At 41.7% G+C, this 23059-nt stretch overlaps 1 protein-coding gene across 3 annotated transcripts in view; it reads right to left on the reverse strand.

Moving 5' to 3' along the window:
• Positions 1-2191: 2191 nt before the first annotated feature.
• LOC138710896 (adenylate cyclase type 3-like) overlaps positions 2192-23059 on the reverse strand; it is a 780256-nt gene continuing 759388 nt past the window's right edge. The window contains exons 19-20 of one of the 3 annotated variants that reach the window (XM_069842085.1): positions 16528-16665; positions 2192-2414 (exon numbers count right to left, since the gene is read on the reverse strand). In XM_069842085.1, coding sequence (XP_069698186.1) covers positions 2317-2414; positions 16528-16665 — 236 coding nt within the window. In that variant the 3' untranslated portion in view covers positions 2192-2316. Of the gene's footprint in view, positions 2485-16527; positions 16666-21280; positions 21632-23059 lie in introns of those variants that run through there. The other 2 variants (XM_069842087.1, XM_069842086.1) reach the window with 2 other exon arrangements.

Below are 23059 nucleotides of genomic sequence, written 5' to 3' on the forward strand. Positions count from 1 at the left end.
ACGAGATGAATTCGATGACGACGACCAGACGAAGTCGACGACGACGGGAATATTTTCATAGTCCACTTCGGGTCGCGGCGATGTCATGGATGAATTATAATAATGTAGTTCATTAGGTTGGCCTGCCTTGTGTTATGTATTTATTTTCATATACAATTGTTACAAAACAGTTCTAATACACATGTTATTACTAAAATTCAATCGAATTATGTTTAATTACAATAAGCGTATTATTTATTAAGTATGTATAAATGGCATATGTCGTTTGCGTGAATGTGAACAATTAGTAAATTCACAATATGCTTGCATTCTTGCAAAACAAATGGGTACCTGTATCTCGTCTAAATGATACACATGATATAGCCTATACATTTCTTGTCATTTCTGAATAAAATAATTGTAAACTGTTTGCCAAAAAAATTTGATAATTAGTAGGCCTAATATCTGAACATATTATACAATTGAAATTTGTTGTGAATCTATTTGTTGTGGAGAGTGATTTTTTGAGTGACGTGGGAGTGTTTAACATTGACTTAGGACTGGCAGGAGTGATTTGGGAGTAACTTGAGTGTGAATCGAGAGTGACTTAAGAGTGACTCAAGACTGACTTGAGTGATTAAAGTGTGACTTGGGAGTGTTGTAAGATTAATTTGGAAGAGATTTGGGAATGAAACGAGATTGACTTCGGAGTGAATGAACAGTGACTAGGGAGCAAATCGAGAGCAACTTCATAGTAAGTTAGGTGTGACTTAAGAGTGAATCGAGAGTCATGTGTGTGTTAACTGATTTATGAGAGTTTTAAAATTGACTTTGGACTTAATCGAGAGTGTATTAAGAATGACTCGACTATGACTTGGGAGTGTTTTAAGATTGACTTGAGAGTGACATAAAGATTTGGGAGTGACTGGGCACTCACATCGGAGTGAATCGAAAGTGACTATGGAGTATATCGAGACTGACTCGGGTGCAAATCGAGAATGACATGGGTGTGACTTGAGAGGGAATCGAGAGTGATTGGGAGTGACTTAAGAGTGAATCGTTAGAGACTTAGGTGTGACTTAAGATCGACTCGACAGTGAATGGAAAGTGACTTAAGAGTGATTTGGGAGTGACTTGCAAGTGCTTAGGATTAACATGAGAGCGAGTTAAGAGGGACTTGGGTGTGACTAGAGTGAATTGAGAATAAATATTTTTTCAACAGGTTTCAGTACTGTATTTTGTTATATTACATGTCAAACAAAATCTAATGTAAATTACTCTCTTTCAAACAATGTTCGATAACGTAATTTTTCTGTAACTTAAAAACTGCGTTTCGAATATTTTCAAGCAAGAGAGTACGATGCAATGTTTGTTTTTAGTAGGTTATTTTACGACGCTTTATCAACATCACTGGTTATTTAGCGTCTGAATGAGATGAAGGTGATAATGCCGGTGAAATTAATCCGGGGTCCAACACCGACAGTTACCCAGCATTTGCTCATATTGGGTTGAGGGAAAGCCCCGGAAAAAACTCAACCAGGTAACTTGCCCCGACCGGAAATCGAACACGGGCCACCTGGTTTCGCTGCCAGACGCGCTAACCGTTACTCCACAGGTGCGGAAAATGTTTAATCATCAGTATCAATGTTACTGTAAGTTCATTAAAAATGATCAAAATAAAATGTTGTATTCATAGTGATATGCATCTTATTATGTTTAGATTTATGATTCTATAATAAACTCATCCAAACCCCAATGATAGAAAAACTTTGATAAGGGCCGATCCACATTCAACAGGTACTACAGCAGTCAGGCGGCCTATAGAGCTCGCGAAATAAAGTGGACTCCTTCATGTCATTTTGTTTATAGTGATATTACTTTATTGTCATAAAATACAAAGTATACAGGCATAGTCAAATGTATATTTAAAACAAATATCATCAACATTATACATTCTTTTGTTAAAATAGACTTAATAAATATAGCCTGTTCCTACATTCCTTAATAAACTTATAACACCGCTCAAGTAATCTTATAGTCACTATACTGAAGGTTATTCATTACACATTGCATCTCTATCATCTATTTCTTTTCTTTAGAAAAACTAGGCCTAATGACGTCAACATTTTATACTGTGAGCCTCCTATCAACAGTTGTAACATGTTGGGTATTGAAAATCATTGTCAATGAAATTAGCTTTTATGAAGTTCACAGTATTTCTCGTATTGTTAAGAAATATTTCTCCTCTATTCATTTATACATATTACACACTAACACACACGTAGTTACAGTGCAATTAAAGTGTTTAACACATTTCATGAAATGAACTTGAATTATTTAACTGAGCCACTCACTCTTTCTCCTCACATTGCAAATCTTCACGTGTCCAGCTGTATCATGCCTCAGGACACTGCTGCAAATATGATCACACCAATCTGCAACATGGAGGGAAAATCACTTGGCAGGCAATCCAGCGACATACTTCCATCTACCCAAGGAATCCGCCTGCAAACATAAGCATTGTTTTCAAATCAACAATGCAACAAAGACATCATAAAATGCATAAACAAGACAAAGCAAATGAAGAATGGGAAAGAAAAATATTCATTACTAGAAAAACACACATTGCAAATTGACCTATTCAAAACGCATTCATCAACTGATATAAAGAAAAAAGGAAAAAAGTCCACATTTTTTCCTCAATTTCTTTCTAACTTTGTATCATTCAAATTTGAAAATATAATTTGCAACCAAAAACATTTTCTTTTAATGAATAACTTTTGAACAGACTTCATTCCATTACTAATTGACCTACTGGCAAACTGCAGTCGCGAAAATTATTCCGTACATACGGACAATTTTAAATTCAATTATTTATCTTCAAACATTCAAAACATATCCCACATTAGAATATGTCTGTATATTCATAGCATTAAATAATTATAACCAATTCAAAATAAGAATTTTAGTTTGCAACATAGCCACAATTTTGAGATTAGACTTGGTACCTAAATGAAATATTTTGCCCAATTTGAAGTCTACATTTTGTCTGCTGCAAGGATAATAAATATCTGAAAATGTGAAAAACGAGAAACAGACACTGCAGATGGTGTAAGGTATACAAAGTACAGTGCGCTTATTACTACAATAAATGTCCAAATAATTATGAAACTACTAAGATAATGAGTATTTCTTAAAAACTACAACAAAGGAGCAACCAGATGAAACAAGAACAACACTAATTGCCAAACTAAAGTCGATGTGTACCTAATGCAAACAGGAGTGTCAAGAGGACTTCTCTCACTGCAAGGGATATAAAATGCACAGCTGCAGCACAAGACTACAAAAAAGGGCACCGGATTTGCTCGAATTTATTCGTGAATATTAGTGAACATGCGGGGATGCTACAGTGAAAAGGGCGGGTCTCTGAGCCCATTCGTTATGCTCATGTAGAGGAAATTCTGCTTTCGAAGACCATAATTACAATTTTTTTTTTATATCTCAATCTCAACCACCCATATGCCTGGTGACAGAGGGTTGTCTTTTATACTATAGAAGATGTTCGTGGAGAACTATTCACTGCATTCACCTGCTTTGATCTCACTACACAAAAAGCGCAGATATGGCGGCGACAATGTAGGTGGAATAGAAGATTAAAGGCCTTGCTATTTTTTCTCGACAATCGGTATCAGTTCGAGATTTCCATTTTGATGATATCCGGTCCGAAGTAAGTCTAGGAGGAATCAAAGAATACATCCCGTTCCTCTAAATCGCCATTAATTCCAGATATAATGGCCATACCGAGGAACGGGATGCGGTCCTGTATTCCCCCTTGACTTGCTTCTTAAACGATAGTATCAAAATTGGAATCGCGAACACAAATTGATTTTCGAAAAAAAAAATGGGAATGGTTTAAACCACTACTCCGCCGACATTCTAGCCGCCATAACACCGCAGTACGTGGAGATAGAACAAAGTCAATGGGGGCGTTGAATACAGCTCCTCGAACTCTATCTCCAGCATAAAGGACAACTTTCTATCCCCGTGCGTTTGGACGGGAGAGGCCGGCAAAATTTAAAAAAATGGTCATTTTGACCCTCAAAAAAGAATTTTCCTACACAAGGAGAACGGAGCGACTCAGAGGCCCGTTCTTTTAACTGTAGCATTCCCACATCTTCACCAGTAATCACCGCTAAAATCCGGCAAATCCGCCGCACTTTATTCTAGCCTTATTTTTTGCGTACCTAAAATATTTCAGTCTCTAACTCTGGAAATAATGGCCATACCGAGAAACGGGATGCGGTCCTGTATTCCCCCTTGACTTTCTTCTTACTCGATAGCATCAAAATTGGAATCGCGAACACAAACTGATTTTGGAAAAAAAAATATGTAGGGTTTAAACCACTACTCCGCCGACATTCTTGCCGCCATTACTCCGCAGTACGTGGAGTAAGAAAAAAGTCAATGGGGGCGTTGAATGTAGCTCCTCCAACTCTATCTACAGCATAAAATAAAGGACAACTCTCTATCCCTGTGAGTTTGGACGGGAGAGGCCGGCAAAATTAAAAAAAATAGTCATTTTGACCCTCCTAAAAAGAATTTTTTCTACACAAGGAGAAAGGAGCGACTTAGAGGCCCGCCCTTTTAACTGTAGCATCCCCAGATCTTCACCACTAAAGACCGCTAAAATCCGGCAAATCCGCCGCACTTTATTCTAGCCTTATCTTTTGGGTACCTAAAATATTTCAGTCTCTAACTCTGGAAATATTGGCCACACCGAGGAACGGGATGCGCTCCTGTATTCCCCCTTGACTTGCTTATTACATGATATTATCAAAATTGAAATCGCGAACTCAAACGGATTTGCGAAAAAAAAAAAAATGGGAATGGTTTAATCTACTACTCCGCCGATATTCTAGCCGCTATAACTCCGAGGTACGTGAATTAGAACAAAGTCAATGGGGGCGTTGAATACAGCTCCTTGAACTCTATCTCCAGCATAATGGACAACTTTCTATGCCCGTGCGTTAGGACGGGAGAGGACGGCAAATTAAAACAAAATGGTCATTTTTACCCTCAAAAAAAGAATTTTTTCCACACAAGGAGAACGGAGCGACTCAGAGGTCCGCCCTTTCAACTGTAGCGTTTCCACGTCTTCACCAGTAATCACCGCTAAAATCCGGCAAATCCGCCGCACTTTATTCTAGCCTTATTATTTGGGTACCTAAAATATTTCAGTCTCTAAATCTGGAAATAATGGCCACACCGAGGAACGGGATGCGGTCCTGTATTCCCACTTGACTTGCTTCTTACACGATAGTATCAAAATTGGAATCGCGAACACAAACTGATTTTCGAAAAATCACTACTCTTCCCACATTCTAGCCGCCATAACTCCGCAGTACGTGGAGTTAGAACAAAGTCAATGGGGGCGTTGAATACAGCTCCTCCAACTCTATCTTCAGCATAAAGGACAACTCTCTATCCCCTTGCTTTTGGACGGGAGATGCCGGCAAAATTTAAAAAAATGGACATTGTGAACCTCCAAAAAATAATTTTTTCTACACAAGGAGAACGGAGCGAATCAGAGGCCCGCACTTTTAACTGTAGCATCCCCACATCTTCCCCAGGAATCACCGTTAAAATCCGGAAAATCCGCCGCACTTTATTCTAGCGTTATTTCTTGGGTACCTAAAATATTTCAGTCTCTAAGTCTGGAAATAATGGCCATACCGAGGAACGGAATGCGGCCCTGTATTCCCCCTTGACTTGCTTCTTATACGATAGTATCAAAATTGGAATCGCGAACACAAATTGATTTTCGAAAAAAAAAAAATGGGAAGGTTTTAAACCAATACTCCGCCGACATTCAAGCCGCCATTACTCCGCAGTACGTGGAGTAAGAACAAGGTCAATGGGGGCGTTGAATAAAGATCCTCCAAATCTATCTCCAGCATAAAATAAAGGACAACTCTCTATCCCCGTGCGTTTGGACGGGAGAGGCCGGCATAATTTCAAAAAATGGTCATTTTTACCCTCCAAAAAAGAATTTTTTCTACACAAGGAGAAAGGAGCGACTCAGAGGCCCACCCTTTTAATTGTAGCAACCCCACATCTTCACCACTAAACACCGCTAACATCCGGCATATCCGCCGCACTTTATTCTTGCCTTATTATTTGGGTACCTAAAATATTTCAGTCTCTAACTCTGGAAATAATGGCCATACCGAGGAACGGGATGCTCTCCAGTATTCCCCCTTCACTTGCTTCTTACACGACAGTATCAAAATTGGAATCGCGAACACAAACGGATTTTCGAAATAAAAAACTACTCCGCCGACATTCTAGCCGCCATAACTCCGCAGCACGTGGAGAAGGAACAAAGTCAATGGGGGCGTTGAATACAGATCCTCGAACTCTATCTCCAGCATAAAGGACAACTCTCTATCCCCGTGCGTTTGGACGGGAGAGGCCGGCAAAATTTCAAAAAACGGTTATTCTGACCCTCCAAAAAAAAATTTTTTCTACACAAGGAGAACGGAGCGACACAGATGCCCGCCCTTTTAACTGTAGCATCCCCACATCTTCACCAGTAATCACCGCTAAACGACTGAGAGGCCCGCCCTTTTTACTGTAGCATCCTCACATCTTCACCAGTAATCACCGCTAAATTCTGGCAAATCCGCCGCACTTTCTTCTAGACTTATTTTTTGGGTACCTAAAATATTTCAGTCTCTAACTCTGGAAATAATGGCCATACCGAGGAACGGTATGCGGTAATGTATTTCCCCTTGACTTGCTTCTTACACGTTAGTATCAAAATTGGAATCGGGAACACGAACTGATTGTCGAAAAAAAAAATGGGAAGCGTTTAATCCACTACACCGCCGACATTCTAGCCGCCATAACTCCGCAGTAGGTGGAGTTAGTACAAAGTCAATGGGGGCGTTGAATACAGATCCGACAAATCCGCCGCACTTTATTCTTCCTCATTTTTTGGGTACCAAAATTATTTCAGTCTCTAACTCTGGAAATAATGGACATATCGAGGAACGAGATGCGGTCCTGTATTCCCCCTTGTCTTGCTTCTTACACGATAGTATCAAAATTGGAATCGCGAACATAAACGGATTTTCGAAAAAAAAAAAAGATTGCGAAGGCTTTAAACCACTACTCCGCCGACATTCTAGCCGCCATAACTCCGCAGTACGTGGAGTAAGACAAAGTCAATGGGGGCGTTGAATACAGCTCCTCGAACTCTATCTCCAGCATAAAGTACAACTCTCTATCCCGTGCGTTTGGACGGGAGAGGCCGGCAAATTTTCAAAAAATGGTCACTTTGACCCTTCTAAAATTTTTTTTTCTACACAAGGAGAACGCAGCGACTCAGAGGCCAGCCTTTTAACTGCAGCATCCCCAATCTTCACCAGTAATCACCGCTAAAATCCGGCAAATCCGCCGTACTTTATTCTAGCCATATTTTTTGGGTACCTAAAATATTTCAGTCTCTACCTCTAGAAATAATGGCCATACCGAGGAACGAGATTCGGTCCTGTATTCCCCCTTGCCTTGCTTCTTACACGATAGTATCACAATTGTAATCGCGAACACAAACTGAATTTCGAAAAAAAAATGGGAACCACTATTCCAGCGACATTCTAGCCGCCATAACTCCGCAGCACGTGGAGTTAGCACAAAGTCAATGGGGGCGTTGAATAAATATCCTCGAACTCTATCCCCAGTATAAAGAACAACTCTCTATTCCCGTGCGTTTGGACGGGAGAGGCCGGCAAAATTTCAAAAAATTGTCATTTTGACCCTCCCAAAAGAATTTTTTCTACACAAGGAGAACGGAGCGACTCAGAGGCCCGCCCTTTTCACTGTAGCATCCCCACATCTTCACCAGTAATCACCGTTTAAATCCGGCAAATCCGCAGCACTTTATTCTAGCCTTAATTTTTGGGTACCTAAATTATTTAAGTCTCTAACTCTGGAAATAATGGCCATACCGAGGAACGTGATGCGGTCCTGTATTCCCCCTTGACTTGCCTCTTACACGATAGTATCAAAATTGGAATCGCGAACACAAACTGATTTTCGAAAAAAAAAATTGGTAGAGTTTAAACCACTACTCCGCCGACATTCTAGCCGCCATAACTCCGCAGTACGTGGAGTAAGAACAAAGTAAATGGATGCGTTGAATACAGATCCGACAAATCCGCCGCACTTTATTCTTCCTCATTTTTTGGGTACCAAAATTATTTCAGTCTCTAACTCTGGAAATAATGGACATATCGAGGAACGAGATGCGGTCCTGTATTCCCCCTTGACTTGCTTCTTACAAGACAGTATCAAAATTGGAATCGCGAACACAAACTGATTTTCGAAAAAACAAAATTCTTAGGGTTAAACCACTACTCCGCCGACATTCTAGCCGCCATAACTCCGCAGTACGTGGAGTAAGAACAAAGTCAATGGGGGCGTTGAATACAGCTCCTCGAACTCTATCCCCTGAGTAAAGAACAACTCTCTATCCCCATGCGTTTGGACGGGAATGGTCGGCAATTTTCCAAATAATGGTCATTGTGACCTTCCGAAACAAGAATTTTTTCGAAACAAGGAGAACGGAGCGACTCAGAGGTCCGCCCTTTTAACTGTAGCATCCCCACATCTTCACCAGTAATCACCGGTAAAATCCGGCAAATCCGTCGCACTTTAATCTAGCCTTATTTTTTGGGTACCGGTACCTAAAATATTTCAGTCTATATCTCTGGAAATAATGCCATACCGAGGAACGAGATGCGCTCCTGTATTCCCCCTTGACTTGCTCCTTACACGATAGTATCAAAATTGGAATCGAGGACACAAACTGTTTTTCGAAAAAAAATTGGTTTTAATCCGCTACTCCGCCGACATTCTAGCCGCCGTAACTCCGCAGTACGTGGAGTAAGAACAAAGTCAATGGGAGCGTTGAATACAGCTCCTCGAATTCTATCTCCTGCATAAAATAAAGGACAACTCTCTATCCCCGTGCGTTTGTACGGGAGAGGCCGGAAAAATTTCAAAAAATGATCATTTTGACCCTCAATTAAGAATTTTTCTACACAAGGAGAACGGAGCGACTCAGAGGCCCGCACTTTTAACTGTAGCATCCCCACATCTTCCCCAGGAATCACCGTTAAAATCCGGCAAATCCGCCGCACTTTATTCTAGCGTTATTTCTTGGGTACCTAAATTATTACAGTCTCTAACTCTGGAAATAATGGCCATAACGAATAACGGGATGCGGTCATGTATTCCCCCTTGTCTTGCTTCTTACCCGATAGTATTAAAATTGGAATCGCGAACACAAACTGATTTTCGAAAAAGAAAAAAATGTTGGTAGGTTTAAACCACTACTCCGCCGACATTCTAGCCGCCATAACTCCGCAGTACTTTGAGTAAGATCAAAGTCAATGGGGGCGTTGAATACAGCTCCTCGAACGCTATGTCCAGCATTAAGGACAACACTCTATGCCCGTGCGTTAGGACGGGAGAGGCCGGCAAATTAAAAAAAAAAAAGAAGTCATTTTGACCCTGCAAATAAGAATTTTTTCTACACAAGGAGAACGGAGCGACTCAGAGGCCCGCCCTTTTAACTGTAGCATCTCCACATCTTCACCAGTAACCACCGCTAAAATCCGGCAAATCCGCCGCACTTTATTCTAGCCTTATTTCTTGGGTACCTAAATTATTAAATCTCTAACTCTGGAAATAATGGCAATACCGAGGAACGGGATGCGGTCCTGTATTCCCCATTGACTTGTTTCTTACATGATAGTATCAAAATTGGTATCGAGAACACATACTGATTTTCGACAAAAAAATCGGACATTCTAGCCGCCATAACTCGGCGGTACGTGGAGTTAGCACAAAGTCAATGGGGGCGTTGAATACAGATCCTCGAATCTATCACCAGCAATAAGGAGAATTCTCTATCCCCGTGCCTTTGGACGAGAGAGGCCCGGGAAATTTTCAAAAAATGGTCATTTTGACCCTCCGAAAAAGAATTTTTTCTACACAAGGAGAACGGAGCGAGACAGAGGCCCTCCCTTTTAAGAGTAGCATCCCCACATCTTCACCAGTAATCACCGCTAAAATGCGGCAAATCCGCCGCTCTTTATTCCAGCCTTATTTTTTGAGTACCTAAAATATTTCAGTCTTTATCTCTGGAAATAATGGCCAAACCGAGGAACGGGATGCCGTCCTGTATTCCCCCTTGACTTGCTTCTTACCCGATAGTATCGAAATTGGAATCGCGAACACAAACTGATATTCGAAAAAAAAATGGGAAGGGTTTAACCAGTACTCCGCCGACATTCTAGGCGCCATAACTCCGCAGTTGGTAGAGTTAGAACAAAGTCAATGGGATCATTGAATACAGCTCCTCGAACTCTATCTCAAGCATAAAATAAAGGACAACTCTCTATCTCCGTGCGTTTGGACGGGAAAGGCCGGCAAATTTTCAAAAAATTATAATTTTGACTCTCCAAAAAAGAACTTTTTCTACACAAGGAGAACGGAGCGACTCAGAGGCCCGCACTTTTAACTGTATCATCGCCACATCTTCCCCAGTAATCAACGCTAAAATCCGGCATATCCGCCGCACTTTATTCCAGCCCTATTTTTTGGGTACCTAAAATATTTCAGTCTCTAACTCTGGAATATTGGCCATACCTATGTACGGGAAGCGGTCCTGTATTCCCCCTTGACTTGCTTCTTACATGATAGTATCAAAATTGGAATCGAGAACTCAAAGTGATTTTCGAAAAAAAAAATGGGAAGGGTTTTAACCACTACTCCGCCGACATTCTAGCCGCCATAACTCCGCAGTTCGTAGAGTTAGAACAAAGTCAATGAGGGCTTTGTATAGGGCTCCTCGAACTCTATCTCCAGGATGAAGAACAACTTTCTATCTCATTGCGTTTGGACGAGAGAGGCCGGCAAAATTAAAAAAAAAAAATGGTCATTTTGACCCTATAAAAAAGAATATTTTTTTCACAAGGAGTAAAGAGCGAATCAGAGGCCCGCCCTTTTAACTGTAGCTTCCCCACATCTTCCCCAGTAATCACTGCTAAAATCCGGCAAATCCGCAGCACTTTATTCCAGCCCTATTTTTTGGGTACCTAAAATATTTCAGTCTCTAACTCTGGTAATAATGGCCATACCGAGGAACGGGATGCTGTCCTGTATTCCCCCTTGACTTGCTTCTTACAAGATAGTATTAAAATTGGAATCGCGAACACAAACTGATTTTCGAAAAAAAAATGGGAAGGGTTTAACCAGTACTCCGCCGACATTCTAGGCGCCATAACTCCGCAGTTGGTAGAGTTAGAACAAAGTCAATGGGATCATTGAATACAGCTCCTCGAACTCTATCTCAAGCATAAAATAAAGGACAACTCTCTATCTCCGTGCGTTTGGACGGGAAAGGCCGGCAAATTTTCAAAAAATTATAATTTTGACTCTCCAAAAAAGAACTTTTTCTACACAAGGAGAACGGAGCGACTCAGAGGCCCGCACTTTTAACTGTATCATCGCCACATCTTCCCCAGTAATCAACGCTAAAATCCGGCATATCCGCCGCACTTTATTCCAGCCCTATTTTTTGGGTACCTAAAATATTTCAGTCTCTAACTCTGGAATATTGGCCATACCTATGTACGGGAAGCGGTCCTGTATTCCCCCTTGACTTGCTTCTTACATGATAGTATCAAAATTGGAATCGAGAACTCAAAGTGATTTTCGAAAAAAAAAATGGGAAGGGTTTTAACCACTACTCCGCCGACATTCTAGCCGCCATAACTCCGCAGTTCGTAGAGTTAGAACAAAGTCAATGAGGGCTTTGTATAGGGCTCCTCGAACTCTATCTCCAGGATGAAGAACAACTTTCTATCTCATTGCGTTTGGACGAGAGAGGCCGGCAAAATTAAAAAAAAAAAATGGTCATTTTGACCCTATAAAAAAGAATATTTTTTTCACAAGGAGTAAAGAGCGAATCAGAGGCCCGCCCTTTTAACTGTAGCTTCCCCACATCTTCCCCAGTAATCACTGCTAAAATCCGGCAAATCCGCAGCACTTTATTCCAGCCCTATTTTTTGGGTACCTAAAATATTTCAGTCTCTAACTCTGGTAATAATGGCCATACCGAGGAACGGGATGCTGTCCTGTATTCCCCCTTGACTTGCTTCTTACAAGATAGTATTAAAATTGGAATCGCGAACACAAACTGATTTTCGATTTTCCGCCGACATTCTAGCCAACATATCTCCGCAGTACGTGGAGTAAGAACAAAGTCAATTGGGGCGTTGAATACAGCTCCTCGAACTCCACCTCAAGAATAAAGGACAACGCTCTATTCCCTTGCGTTTGGACGGGAGTGGCCGGCAAATTTTAAAAAAATTGTTATTGTGACCCTCAAAAAAAGAATTTTTTCCACACAAGGAGATCGGAGCGACTCAGAGGCCCACCCTTTTAACTGTAGCATCCTCACATCTTCACCAGTAATCACCGCTAAATTCCGGCAAATCCGCCGCAATTTATTCTAGCCTTATTTTTTGGGTACCTAAAATATTTCAGTCTCTAACTCTGGTAATAATGGCCATACCGAGGAACGGGATGCGGTCCTGTATTCCCCCTTGACTTCCTTCTTACATGATAGTATCAAAATTTGAAGCGCGAACACAAACTATTTTTCGAAAAAAAATTGGTTTTAATCCACTACTCCGCCGACATTCTAGCCGCCATAAGTCCGCAGTATGTGGAGTTAGAACAAATTCAATGGGGGCGTTGAATACAGCTCCTCGAACTCTATCTCCAGCATAAAATAAAGGACAACTCTCTATCCCCGAGCGTTTGGACGGGAGAGGCCGGAAAATTTTCTAAAAATGGTCATTTTGACCCTCCAAAAATGAATTTTTTCCACACAAGGAGAACGGAGCGACTCAGAGGCCCGCTATTTTAACTGTAGCATCCCAACATCTCCACCAGTAATCTCCGCTAGAATCCGGCAAATCCGCCGCAATTTATTCTAGCCTTATTTTTTGTGTACCTAAAATATTTCAGTCTCTAACTCTGGTAATAATGGCCATACCAAGGAACGGAATGCGGTCCTGTATCCCCCCTTGACTTGCTTCTTACACGATAGCATCAAAATTGGAATCGCGAACACAAACTGATTTTCGAAAAAAGAATGGAACTGGTTTAAGGCACTACTGCGCCTACATTCTGGCCGCCATATCTCCGCAGTACGTGGAGTAAGAACAAAGTCAATGGGGGCGTTGAAAACAGCTCCTCGAACTCTATCTCCAGCATAAAATAAAGGACAACTCTCTCTCCCCTTGCGTTTGGACGGGAGAAGCCGTGAAATTTAAAAAAATGGTCATTTTGACCCTCCAAAAAGGAATTTTTTCTACACAAGGAGAACGGAGCGATTCAGACGCCCGCACTGTTAACTGTAGCATCCCCACATCTTCACGAGTAATCACCGCTAAAATTCGGCAAATCCGTCGCACTTTATACTAGCCTTATTTTTTGGGAACATAAAATATTTCAGTCTCTAACTCTGGAAATAATGGCCATACCTATGTACGGGATGCCGTCCTCTAATCCCCCTTGACTTGCTTCTTACACGATAGTATCAAAATTGGAATCGCGAACACAAACTTATTTTCGAAAAAGAAATGGGAAGTGTTTAAACCACTACTCCGCCGACATTTTAGCCGCCATAACTCCGCAGTACTTTGAGTAAGAACATAGTCAATGGGGGCGTTGAATACAGCTCCTCGAACTCTATTTCCAGCATACACGACAACTCTCTATCCCCTTGCGTTTGGACGGGAGAGGCCGGCAAACTTGAAAAAATGGTCATTTTGACCCTCCAAAAAATAATTTTTTCTACACAAGGAGTACGGAGCGACTCAGAGGCACGCCCTTTTAACTGTAGCATCCCCACATCTTCACCCGTAATCACCGCTAAAATCCGGCATATCCTCCGCACTTTATTCTAGCCTTAATTTTTGTGTAACTAAAATATTTCAGTCATTATCTCTGGTAATAATGGCCATACCAAGGAACGGAATGCGGTCCTGTTTCCCCCCTTGACTTGCTTCTTACACGATAGCATCAAAATTGGTATCGAGAACACAAACCGATTTTCGACAAAAAAAATGGGACATTCTAGCCACCATAACTCGGCAGTACGTGGAGTTTGAGCAAAGTCAGCGCGGGCGTTGAATACAGCTCCTCGAACTCTTATTACCAGCATAAGGGACAATTCTCTATCCCCGTGCCTTTGGACGAAAGAGGCCGACAAAATTTCAAAAAATGGTCATTTTGACCCTCCAAAAAAGAATTTTTTCTACACAAGGAGTAAAGAGCGAATCAGGGGCCCGCCCTTTTAACTGTAGCATCCCCACATCTTCCCGAGTAACCACCGCTAAATTCCGGGAAATCCGCCGCACTTTATTCCAGCCCTATTTGTAGGGTACCTAAAATATTTCAGTCTCTAACTCTGGTAATATTGGCCATACCGAGGAACGGGATGCTGTCCTGTATTCCCCCTTGACTTGCTTCTTACAAGATAGTATTAAAATTGGAATCGCGAACACAAACTGATTTTCGATTTTCCGCCGACATTCTAGCCACCATATCTCCACAGTACGTGGAGTAAGAGCAAAGTCAATGGGTGCGTTGAATACAGCTCCTCGAACTCTATCTCCAGCAAAAAAGTACAACCCTTTATCCCCTTGCGTTTGGACGGGAGAGGCCGGCAAAATTAAAAAAAATGGTCATTGTGACCCTCAAAAAAAGAATTTTTTCTACACAAGGAAATCGGAGCGACTCAGAGGCCCGCCCTTTTAACTGTAGCATCCCCACTTCTTTACTAGTAATCACCGCTAAAATCCGTCAAATCCGCCACACTTTATTCTAGCCTTATTTTTTGTGTACTAAAATATTTCAGTCATTATCTCTGGTAATAATGGCCATACCGAGGAACGGAATGCGGTCCTGTATTCCCCCTTGACTTGCTTCTTACCCGATAGTATCAAAATTGGAATCGCGAACACAAACTGATTTTCGAAAAAAAAAATGGTAGGGTTTAAACCACTACTCCGCCGACATTCTAGCTGCCATAACTCCGCAGTGCGTGGAGTAAGAACAAAGTCAATGGGGGCGTTGAATACAGCTTTTCGAACTCTATCTCCAGCATAAAGGACAACTCTCTACCCCGTGCGTTTGGATGGGAGAACCCGGCAAAATTAAAAAAAATGGTCATTTTCGCACTCCAAAAAAGAATTTCTGCCTAAACAAGGAGAACGGAGCGACTCAGATTCCCGCCCTTTTAATTGTAGCATCCCCGCATGTTCACTAGTAATCACAGGTAAAATCCAGCAAATCGGGCGCACTTTTTTCTAGCCTTATTTTTTGTTTACCTGAAATATTGCAGTCTCTATCGCCCATACCTGCTACATGCCTTGCCCATCTCAAACGTCTAGACTTAATGTTCATAGAACTGGAGACAGCCATGAAGCTATTCGAAACGGTAATAACACCAATCGCTACTAATGTGATCGAAATAACATGGAAAAGCTGGCTGTAAGCCACATGGACAAGAGCGAAAAAGTGAAATCGAGATTCCTGAAGACAGCCATAGGACAGGGCAAGCAGATAGGTGTATATGCTCACCAGAGAAACCTTTTCCTGGAAGGCATAAAACACAACTTGCTTCTACCAGCAACAAGACCTTACAACTAAGTAATAGCGAGCAGAAAGCAACAGGTGAGGGAGATGGATTGCAACTTCTTCGGAGCAGAAGCCATGGTGAACCGGGAGTGGACCAACAGCAACCAGAATCAGAGGCACGCAATCATCGGGCTGTCAATACACGGATATCACCACAAAATGTGCACAGAGGACAAATATCACCACCCAAATGAACAATGTGTGTGCAAAATATGTAACAAATGTGTGAGCTATAGGCTCGTCACTTTAGCAAGTGCAAAAAAATGTCACAGACTCTGAACGAACTTATAAAACCCAACGTGTAGAGAACACTAGAAAGTGGAATGCTCTTTCGCGACGACTTTTACTTATAAATTATTTCAGGTGAAGAATACAATGCGTGCAGTTCTGCGTTGTGTAACTTTCTCCATTCTCCTGTAACTTCATCCCTCTTAGCCCCAAATATTTTCCTAAGAACCTTATCCTCAAACACCCTTAATCTCTGTTCCTCTCTCAAAGTGAGAGTCCAAGTATCACAACCATGCAGAACAACCGGTAATATAATTGTTTTATAAATTCTAACTTTCAGATTTTATGACAGCAGACTGGATGACAAAAGCTTCTCAATAGAATAATAACAGGCATTTCCCATATTTATTCTGCGTTTAATTTTCTTCCGAGTGTCATTTATATTTGTTACTGTTGCTTGAAGATATTTGAATTTTTCCACCACTTCGAAGGATAAATCTCCAATAAAACGTAAGATTAGATGAAATATTTACTCACCTTTGTTGAAACGTCCCGCGATGTAGCGTTGTGGTCTAAGGCAGGCCTGCAGAACTCGTAAGGACGGGAAATATGAAGTCAGCCTCACTCCACTTCTATTGGGGATGATCGACTTCCGCGTATGGTTATTTACCTTCTCTTGTCGCCAAAGGTCCATCAGTGGCGGCATGTAATTTTCAAAAAGGATTGTAATAAATGCATTGTTTTTATAATGCGTTTTCTCGTTTCAAGGTTTACAATTATGCTAGATTTCCTAACCTGTTTTAGATTTTCTAAAACTCTCCTCCTATCATCACCGACGGAAACATAAATTTATAGCATTTAAGTAATGGACCTTGAAAGTCACTATTAATTTCAATTCAAAATGAATACAACGAGTGACGTCCTTAATTTTACAGTATATAAATATATAATCAATATACAGTTCGTAATAATGAACTTACCCGAAGTTTTCTGCATTCCATAATTCTTAATATGGACTTCGTTGAAATGTGGTTTAATATTGAAATGACGAGTGGAAATAAATAGGATGGGACACAGTAAACAAGCAATTCTTTCTTGCAGTGTAGGCTTTCACGGCCGGAGTCTATAGATCTAGATTCATTTTCCGGGCTGAGAGGCCGTGGTCTATTAGTTGGTTTTATACCAGACGTTTCGTCTGCAACTGTTGCAGACATCTTCAGTGGAGTTGTATCCGAGGTCGCAACACTCTTCTCGGCGTACCTAAGGCAACTGATCCTGTGGCGAAAATCGAAAAAATCGAAAAATCTAAAGAGAATTGGGAGGACAATTTTAAGAGGTACGCAAGACGCGTCCTTGCAAGGGGTTGGGGGCTGTACAAAACTAAATATGTGAGCTCCAAGCCTGTTGGCCACTAGTCTCACTCCGGGTTACGCTGCTCCACTGAAGGAGCTTTAGAAAATTTTAAAGGGGAAGCCGAAATTGGACGTATCCTCTTAGGTACCACATACGCGAGGGGGACGGAGATTTGATCAGGTGATCATGGGACTGGGCGAGAAGAAAATGGCTGGGGTTTGCCGTTAGGATGGCAAGACTATGTCATCTGTTGTTCGATGACAAAGCATGTGAAGGCCATCGGAAGAAGCGCCGTGAAATCTAAATCTGCAATTTGAATGGTCCCTGTCCTTTCAAAGTGCGACTAATTGGGTGACTTCGTACGTTTAATAGACAATTTATAGGTTCGGAACTAGAGCATACGTCGTTTACAAGAGAAGGGGAATATATATAAGGGAAGAGCATATAGGTCCGTGACCCATTTCTTATAGGGCTCATCCCGACATTTGTCTTACGCCTTAGGAAAACCACGGAATACCTTAGGCAGGATGAGTTGTCTCATATAAGGGACTAGCCAATTTGGCTATTATGTAGGAGGTGCTTATTGTCATGAGCCTTGTTCAATCGTCTCAATTTTGAGACCAGCCATTTGGCTTTATGGTGACTCAATTACGAAGAGAGGGGAGAGATGTAATTATTAATTAATTCAGAGTATTTAGGGAGATTCATGAGGATATGAGTGCAGGTCCGTGGCCCATTTCTTTTAGGGCTCATCCCGACATTTGTCTTAGCGCCTTAGGAAAACCACGGAAAAACCTTAAGCAGGTTGAGTTGTCCCAATTTCAGAGACTAGCCAGTTGGCTCTTAGGTAGAATGTGTCTATGAATCGATGGATATATACTATAGCCCATTGGCTCTATGATAATTTCGTCGATCAATAAATGTAGATATTGTTGGGGAGGGATTTTGTTTAGCCCAGTTAAGACAAGGTCATTTTAAAGCGGTTGCACTATCCAAGGAGTCTCATGAAGTTGAGTCGTGGCTACCAAAACCTGGGAGTAACGCCAGCCTCCCTGTCCTCCTGTCTCAAGAGTATAGCTAATGGACCTGTCTGGTGCCTACGCCGTAACCTAGGATCATACTGGCCGAGGCCAGATATGAGCGGGTTGGGGTTAGCACGAGCTTCCGCATACAGGTTCCTAGCCAGTCGAGCAATGAACTCGTCTATGGTTGGCAACTCTAGTTCATCATGGAACTTTCTTCTCGAGGCGACTCGGGGGAGATGGGTAATGAGTCGAATCACCTGGTTTTGGATAACTTGGAGTTTACGGAGTTGGGACACTGCCGCAAACCCCCATGCGGGTGCGGCATAGGTAATTTCAGAGCGAATGAGGGCCTTATACATGGTAAGTCCTATCCCCAGGTTGTCAGGAGTTAAGGCCGCCAGAATGGGATAGTGTCTAACTATCAGCCCGTTGGCCTTACGAAGAAGGGATTGGATGTGATCTCGGAAGGTGAGATGAGAGTCCATAATGATCCCTAAATATTTAATTTGGTTCATCCACGGCATTCCATGTCCGAAAAGTGTGGGTGGTGGTGGTATGTCTTCGAGCCTCGCTCTTAGTGAAAAGAGTATGGCCTGACATTTCTCTACATTGACCTTGATTCTCCAGTCGTGCAACCACGGCTGGAGGTGATCTAAGATCGACTGCAATCTACGGGACGCTAATCTATAGGTTTGCCCATCGCCAAGAGGGCAGTGTCGTCTGCATAGATATACAGATGACTACTTCTGCCGTGGATATAGCGAAACGGGAGGTCATTAATGAATATATTGAAAAGTATGGGCCCGATAATGGAAGCCTGTGGGACTCCTGCGTGAATTTCACGGGGGGTGGAGAAACTAGTGCCTACACGGGTTTTGAATGTACGGCCTCGGAGGTAGTTAGATATGAGGCGTATCATTCCATCTGGGACTCCCATGCCCAGTAACTTAACGAGGAGTCCCTCATGCCAAACCTTGTCGAATGCTCGCTCGATGTCCAGGTAAGTTGCAGCTATTACACGCTTCGTGCTCATAGCCCAGGTAATGTCCTCCGTCATGCGGAGTGTCTGGAGTGTAGTGGAACGACCAGGGTAGAAACCGAACTGTTCGTTCCTGATTTGGGGCAACACTACTTCAGTGAGGCGTCTATGTATGACCCGCTCCGCCAGTTTGCTGAGACAACTGAGGAAACTAATAGGCCTATAGTTGCTTGGATTAGTCTTATCCTTTCCGGGCTTTGGAAAGAGAACTACGTGAGCCTCTTTCCAGGGAATGGATAGTGACCGGAAGCCAAGATGTTATTAATTATCTCTGCTATGCGCTTCATAGCTGACCTTGGGAGATGCTGCAATATAATTCCTTGGATACCGTCGGCTCCTGCGGCCTTATGAGGGCCGAGGCGACGAATGAAATGGGCGACCTCGTGGGTGTTCGTAGGTCGTATCCCATTTTCCGGCTCCCTGCTAAGGAGGTCTCGAACCGATTCCTCAACAGCTCTGATATGGGGCAAGTTTAAATTTTGTTCCACGGGTTGAAAAGTAGTCTCTAGAACGTCTGCCAGTGCGGTAGCCTTCTCCTCAGGAGTAAAAGCCGTGACATCTGGACCGACTACTAATGGATGTATAGATTGAGACGGATTGGACAGAGTTCGAGATACACGCCAGACATCTGACATGTTTCTGCTGTCCATCGTCTCAACCTTGGATTTCCAAGCATCCACGACCGTTTCGTGGACCGCCTCACTGATCCGCCTGCGCAAGCGGTTCATTTCTATTCTATGCTCATCTAACCTAGTACGCTTCCACAATGTTCTTGCTCTATTGCGGGCGATCTTTAGGTCTCTAATATAGGCTGGGAGCTGCATCCGTCCCGGTTGTGAAGACCGTTTCGGTATTGCAGCAACCATTGCCTTCTTAATGCACTCCGTCAGGTCGCTAACTGACCTATCTATCCCTGCCGGAGTGATGACTTCAGGGGGGGAGTGGTGGAAGCATAGCGGCTACCTGGTCTTGGAAGAACACCCAGTCTGCCGCCTTGTAGTTGAATTTCTCAGCGGTTGGGGAGAGTTCGACTGGGTGCATGAAGTGGAAACGACCTTCCTGCCGACCAAGCAAATCCGGAACATGCTGAGGTCATCCAAGGACAAACGAGATAAGCTGCTGTCCGCCGGGGTTTACAGGATTCCGTGTTCGTGTGGGAAGGTCTACATCGGAACTACACAGCGGAGCGTCAGGACGAGACTGACAGAACACAATAGGAATTGCCGCCTAGGACAGATCGACAAATCGGCAGTGGCAGCACATGCCTATCAAGAGGGCGATAACAACATACAATTCAAGGACACGGACATCTTAAGCACGACGACGCACTTCTTCCCCCGTCTACATAGAGAAGCGATCGAAATATATAAACATAACAACAACTTTAATCGCAAGGAAGAAGGCGTAAAGCTAAACAAGTGTTGGTACCCGGTCCTAAACAGAACAGATAAGAAGCCACTACAACAAAAGGACGGAACCCAGTACGGGAGCAGCGAACAAAGCGGCGGCGCATTATTTATTTATTTATTTATTTGGCTGGAGTGCGTTACAATGTTGAATGACAGCATTGACATCCAGTCATATAGCAATCACTCACTTATCAACGTACAATTTATTTATCGTCCTATTACTAGTAAAACCAGTTAAGACCAGTAATACAAGTTTTGTAAAAACAGGAATTAAAACTATTAATGCACGAAAAATCATAATAAATTCTTCAAATAAAGTAATTGGTTTGTTACCTGCAAGCAGCATTTCGGACTTATTTCATTTTAATAAAATACAGAGCACGGAAAGACATGTCGGGGACTGTACTTAACTTATTTTACACAAAAAGTGGATTTAATCGGCTTTACTAGCATTAAGACGATATATACTGTACATAGGGAGACCTTTTTACATTATATGCACACAGACATTTTAAAATTTATTTGATATGTCTTTTAATTTATTTATTTCCCTCATTCATTTTTCTCTTATTTTCTAAAGGTATGTTCCTAAAAATTTTATTATCTGCTCATTTGTAATTCTTGATAGCGTATTGTATACCTGCCGCCGCGAGAATGAATGTTAATGCAGCCAAGCATAACTAGAACGTCATGAACGCACTGGTAGAAAAGGTGAGTGGGGTGAGAAAGGGGAGTATAGCAGTTGCTCTCAAGAGCTACAGTTCTGCAGGTCTGGTCTAAGGCATCATGCTTGAAATGAGGGCTTGATTCGAGTCCTGGGGAAAGAAATTTCTCATTAAATTTCGGCAGTATATAAGCCCAGTGCCCACCAAGCGAAATCCTGTTTTGAGACTGAAGATTTTATCATGCTGACCACTCAATACTATACACAATTTCATTGGAAAATTTTATTGGAAAAGACAAAGCAATTATTGAGCTATTTTTCAACATACGAAACATCGTATTTCCCACCGGAATTGAGACATTTGTCATAGACTATCATGGGATCGACAGAGAGGTGCAGACGGCTGTCACACACTGGTTCCGATCCCAGGCGGCAGACTTCTACAATATAAGGGTACAAAAATTGATCCCATGGTATGACAAATGTCTCAATTCCAGTGGGGGATACGTCGACAAATAGCGCAAGAATTGCTATATATGTTTCAATAAATCTTTCCCTGCAATTGTGCTTTTTTTTGTAAATGGCCCCAGCGAAAATCACTTTCTGGACGGCCTTGTAATTGCGGTCGAGTGGCCATAATTTGTATTTCTTTTGACATTATTAACATGGTGGAACAAAAAAAAAATTAACTTTTTTATCTGCCCCCATCAGAATGTTTGCTTGTAAGATTGTTTTGACATCAGAAAATAAAAGTACCTAACAGGAAGGTCATGGGAGTAGATGAAATTAATTATTGTTTAATCAACTGTCCGAAAACAGGTCTGAACCTCACAAGTGATACCAAACAGACACAACTTATGAAGCAACTAGGCCAGGAGATAATGGGGTAGGGTGGCCAGTTCCTTTCCCCTCCCTTGCATACATCGCCGATTAGCTACATATTACACTAATCAGACTTCAGATGCATACAAACAATAATTATTCTTCCTCTGACACATATCGTTAAGTGAAATGTACTGCCTGGTAATAGATTGTGAATTGCATTTATAGCAATGCGAATTTATGGACAGGAGCGTTGTCTTGATGGAAGAGAATTCCACGAGACACATTTATTTTTTTATCTAATGACGTATTCAGTTGTTCTCAAAATTTTTTCATCACGGATCTCTTTCGACTCGAAAAAAGATTCACGGATCCTCAAATTAAATTAAATTAAATTAAATTAAATTAAATTAAATTAAATTAATCGCTAGATAATATAGATATAAATTTAATATGCCTCCATATTTATATTCTATATGTATTTAACATCGACAATATATCTTCAACTACATTAATTAACATGCACAGCTATAAGTTCATAAACATTTAGTAATATTTATAAACTGCGTGTATTTTTTTTCAGTAATTACGTGTATAATTATAAAAAAAAATACATTCAAATTGCTAATGTGAAGAATGGTGTTATTTTCTCGTCTCAAAAATTTCTTTCAAATTGGGGGTGATGGAAGAAAGTAGTGTGACTTCCAAAAGGTTTACAGAGTAGCGGATCTTCCTCGATTTTGTTTTCGAAAACGTA

This window comes from Periplaneta americana, chromosome 12 (assembly GCF_040183065.1).
Source record: "Periplaneta americana isolate PAMFEO1 chromosome 12, P.americana_PAMFEO1_priV1, whole genome shotgun sequence".
NCBI classification, from domain to species: Eukaryota; Metazoa; Arthropoda; class Insecta; order Blattodea; family Blattidae; genus Periplaneta; species Periplaneta americana.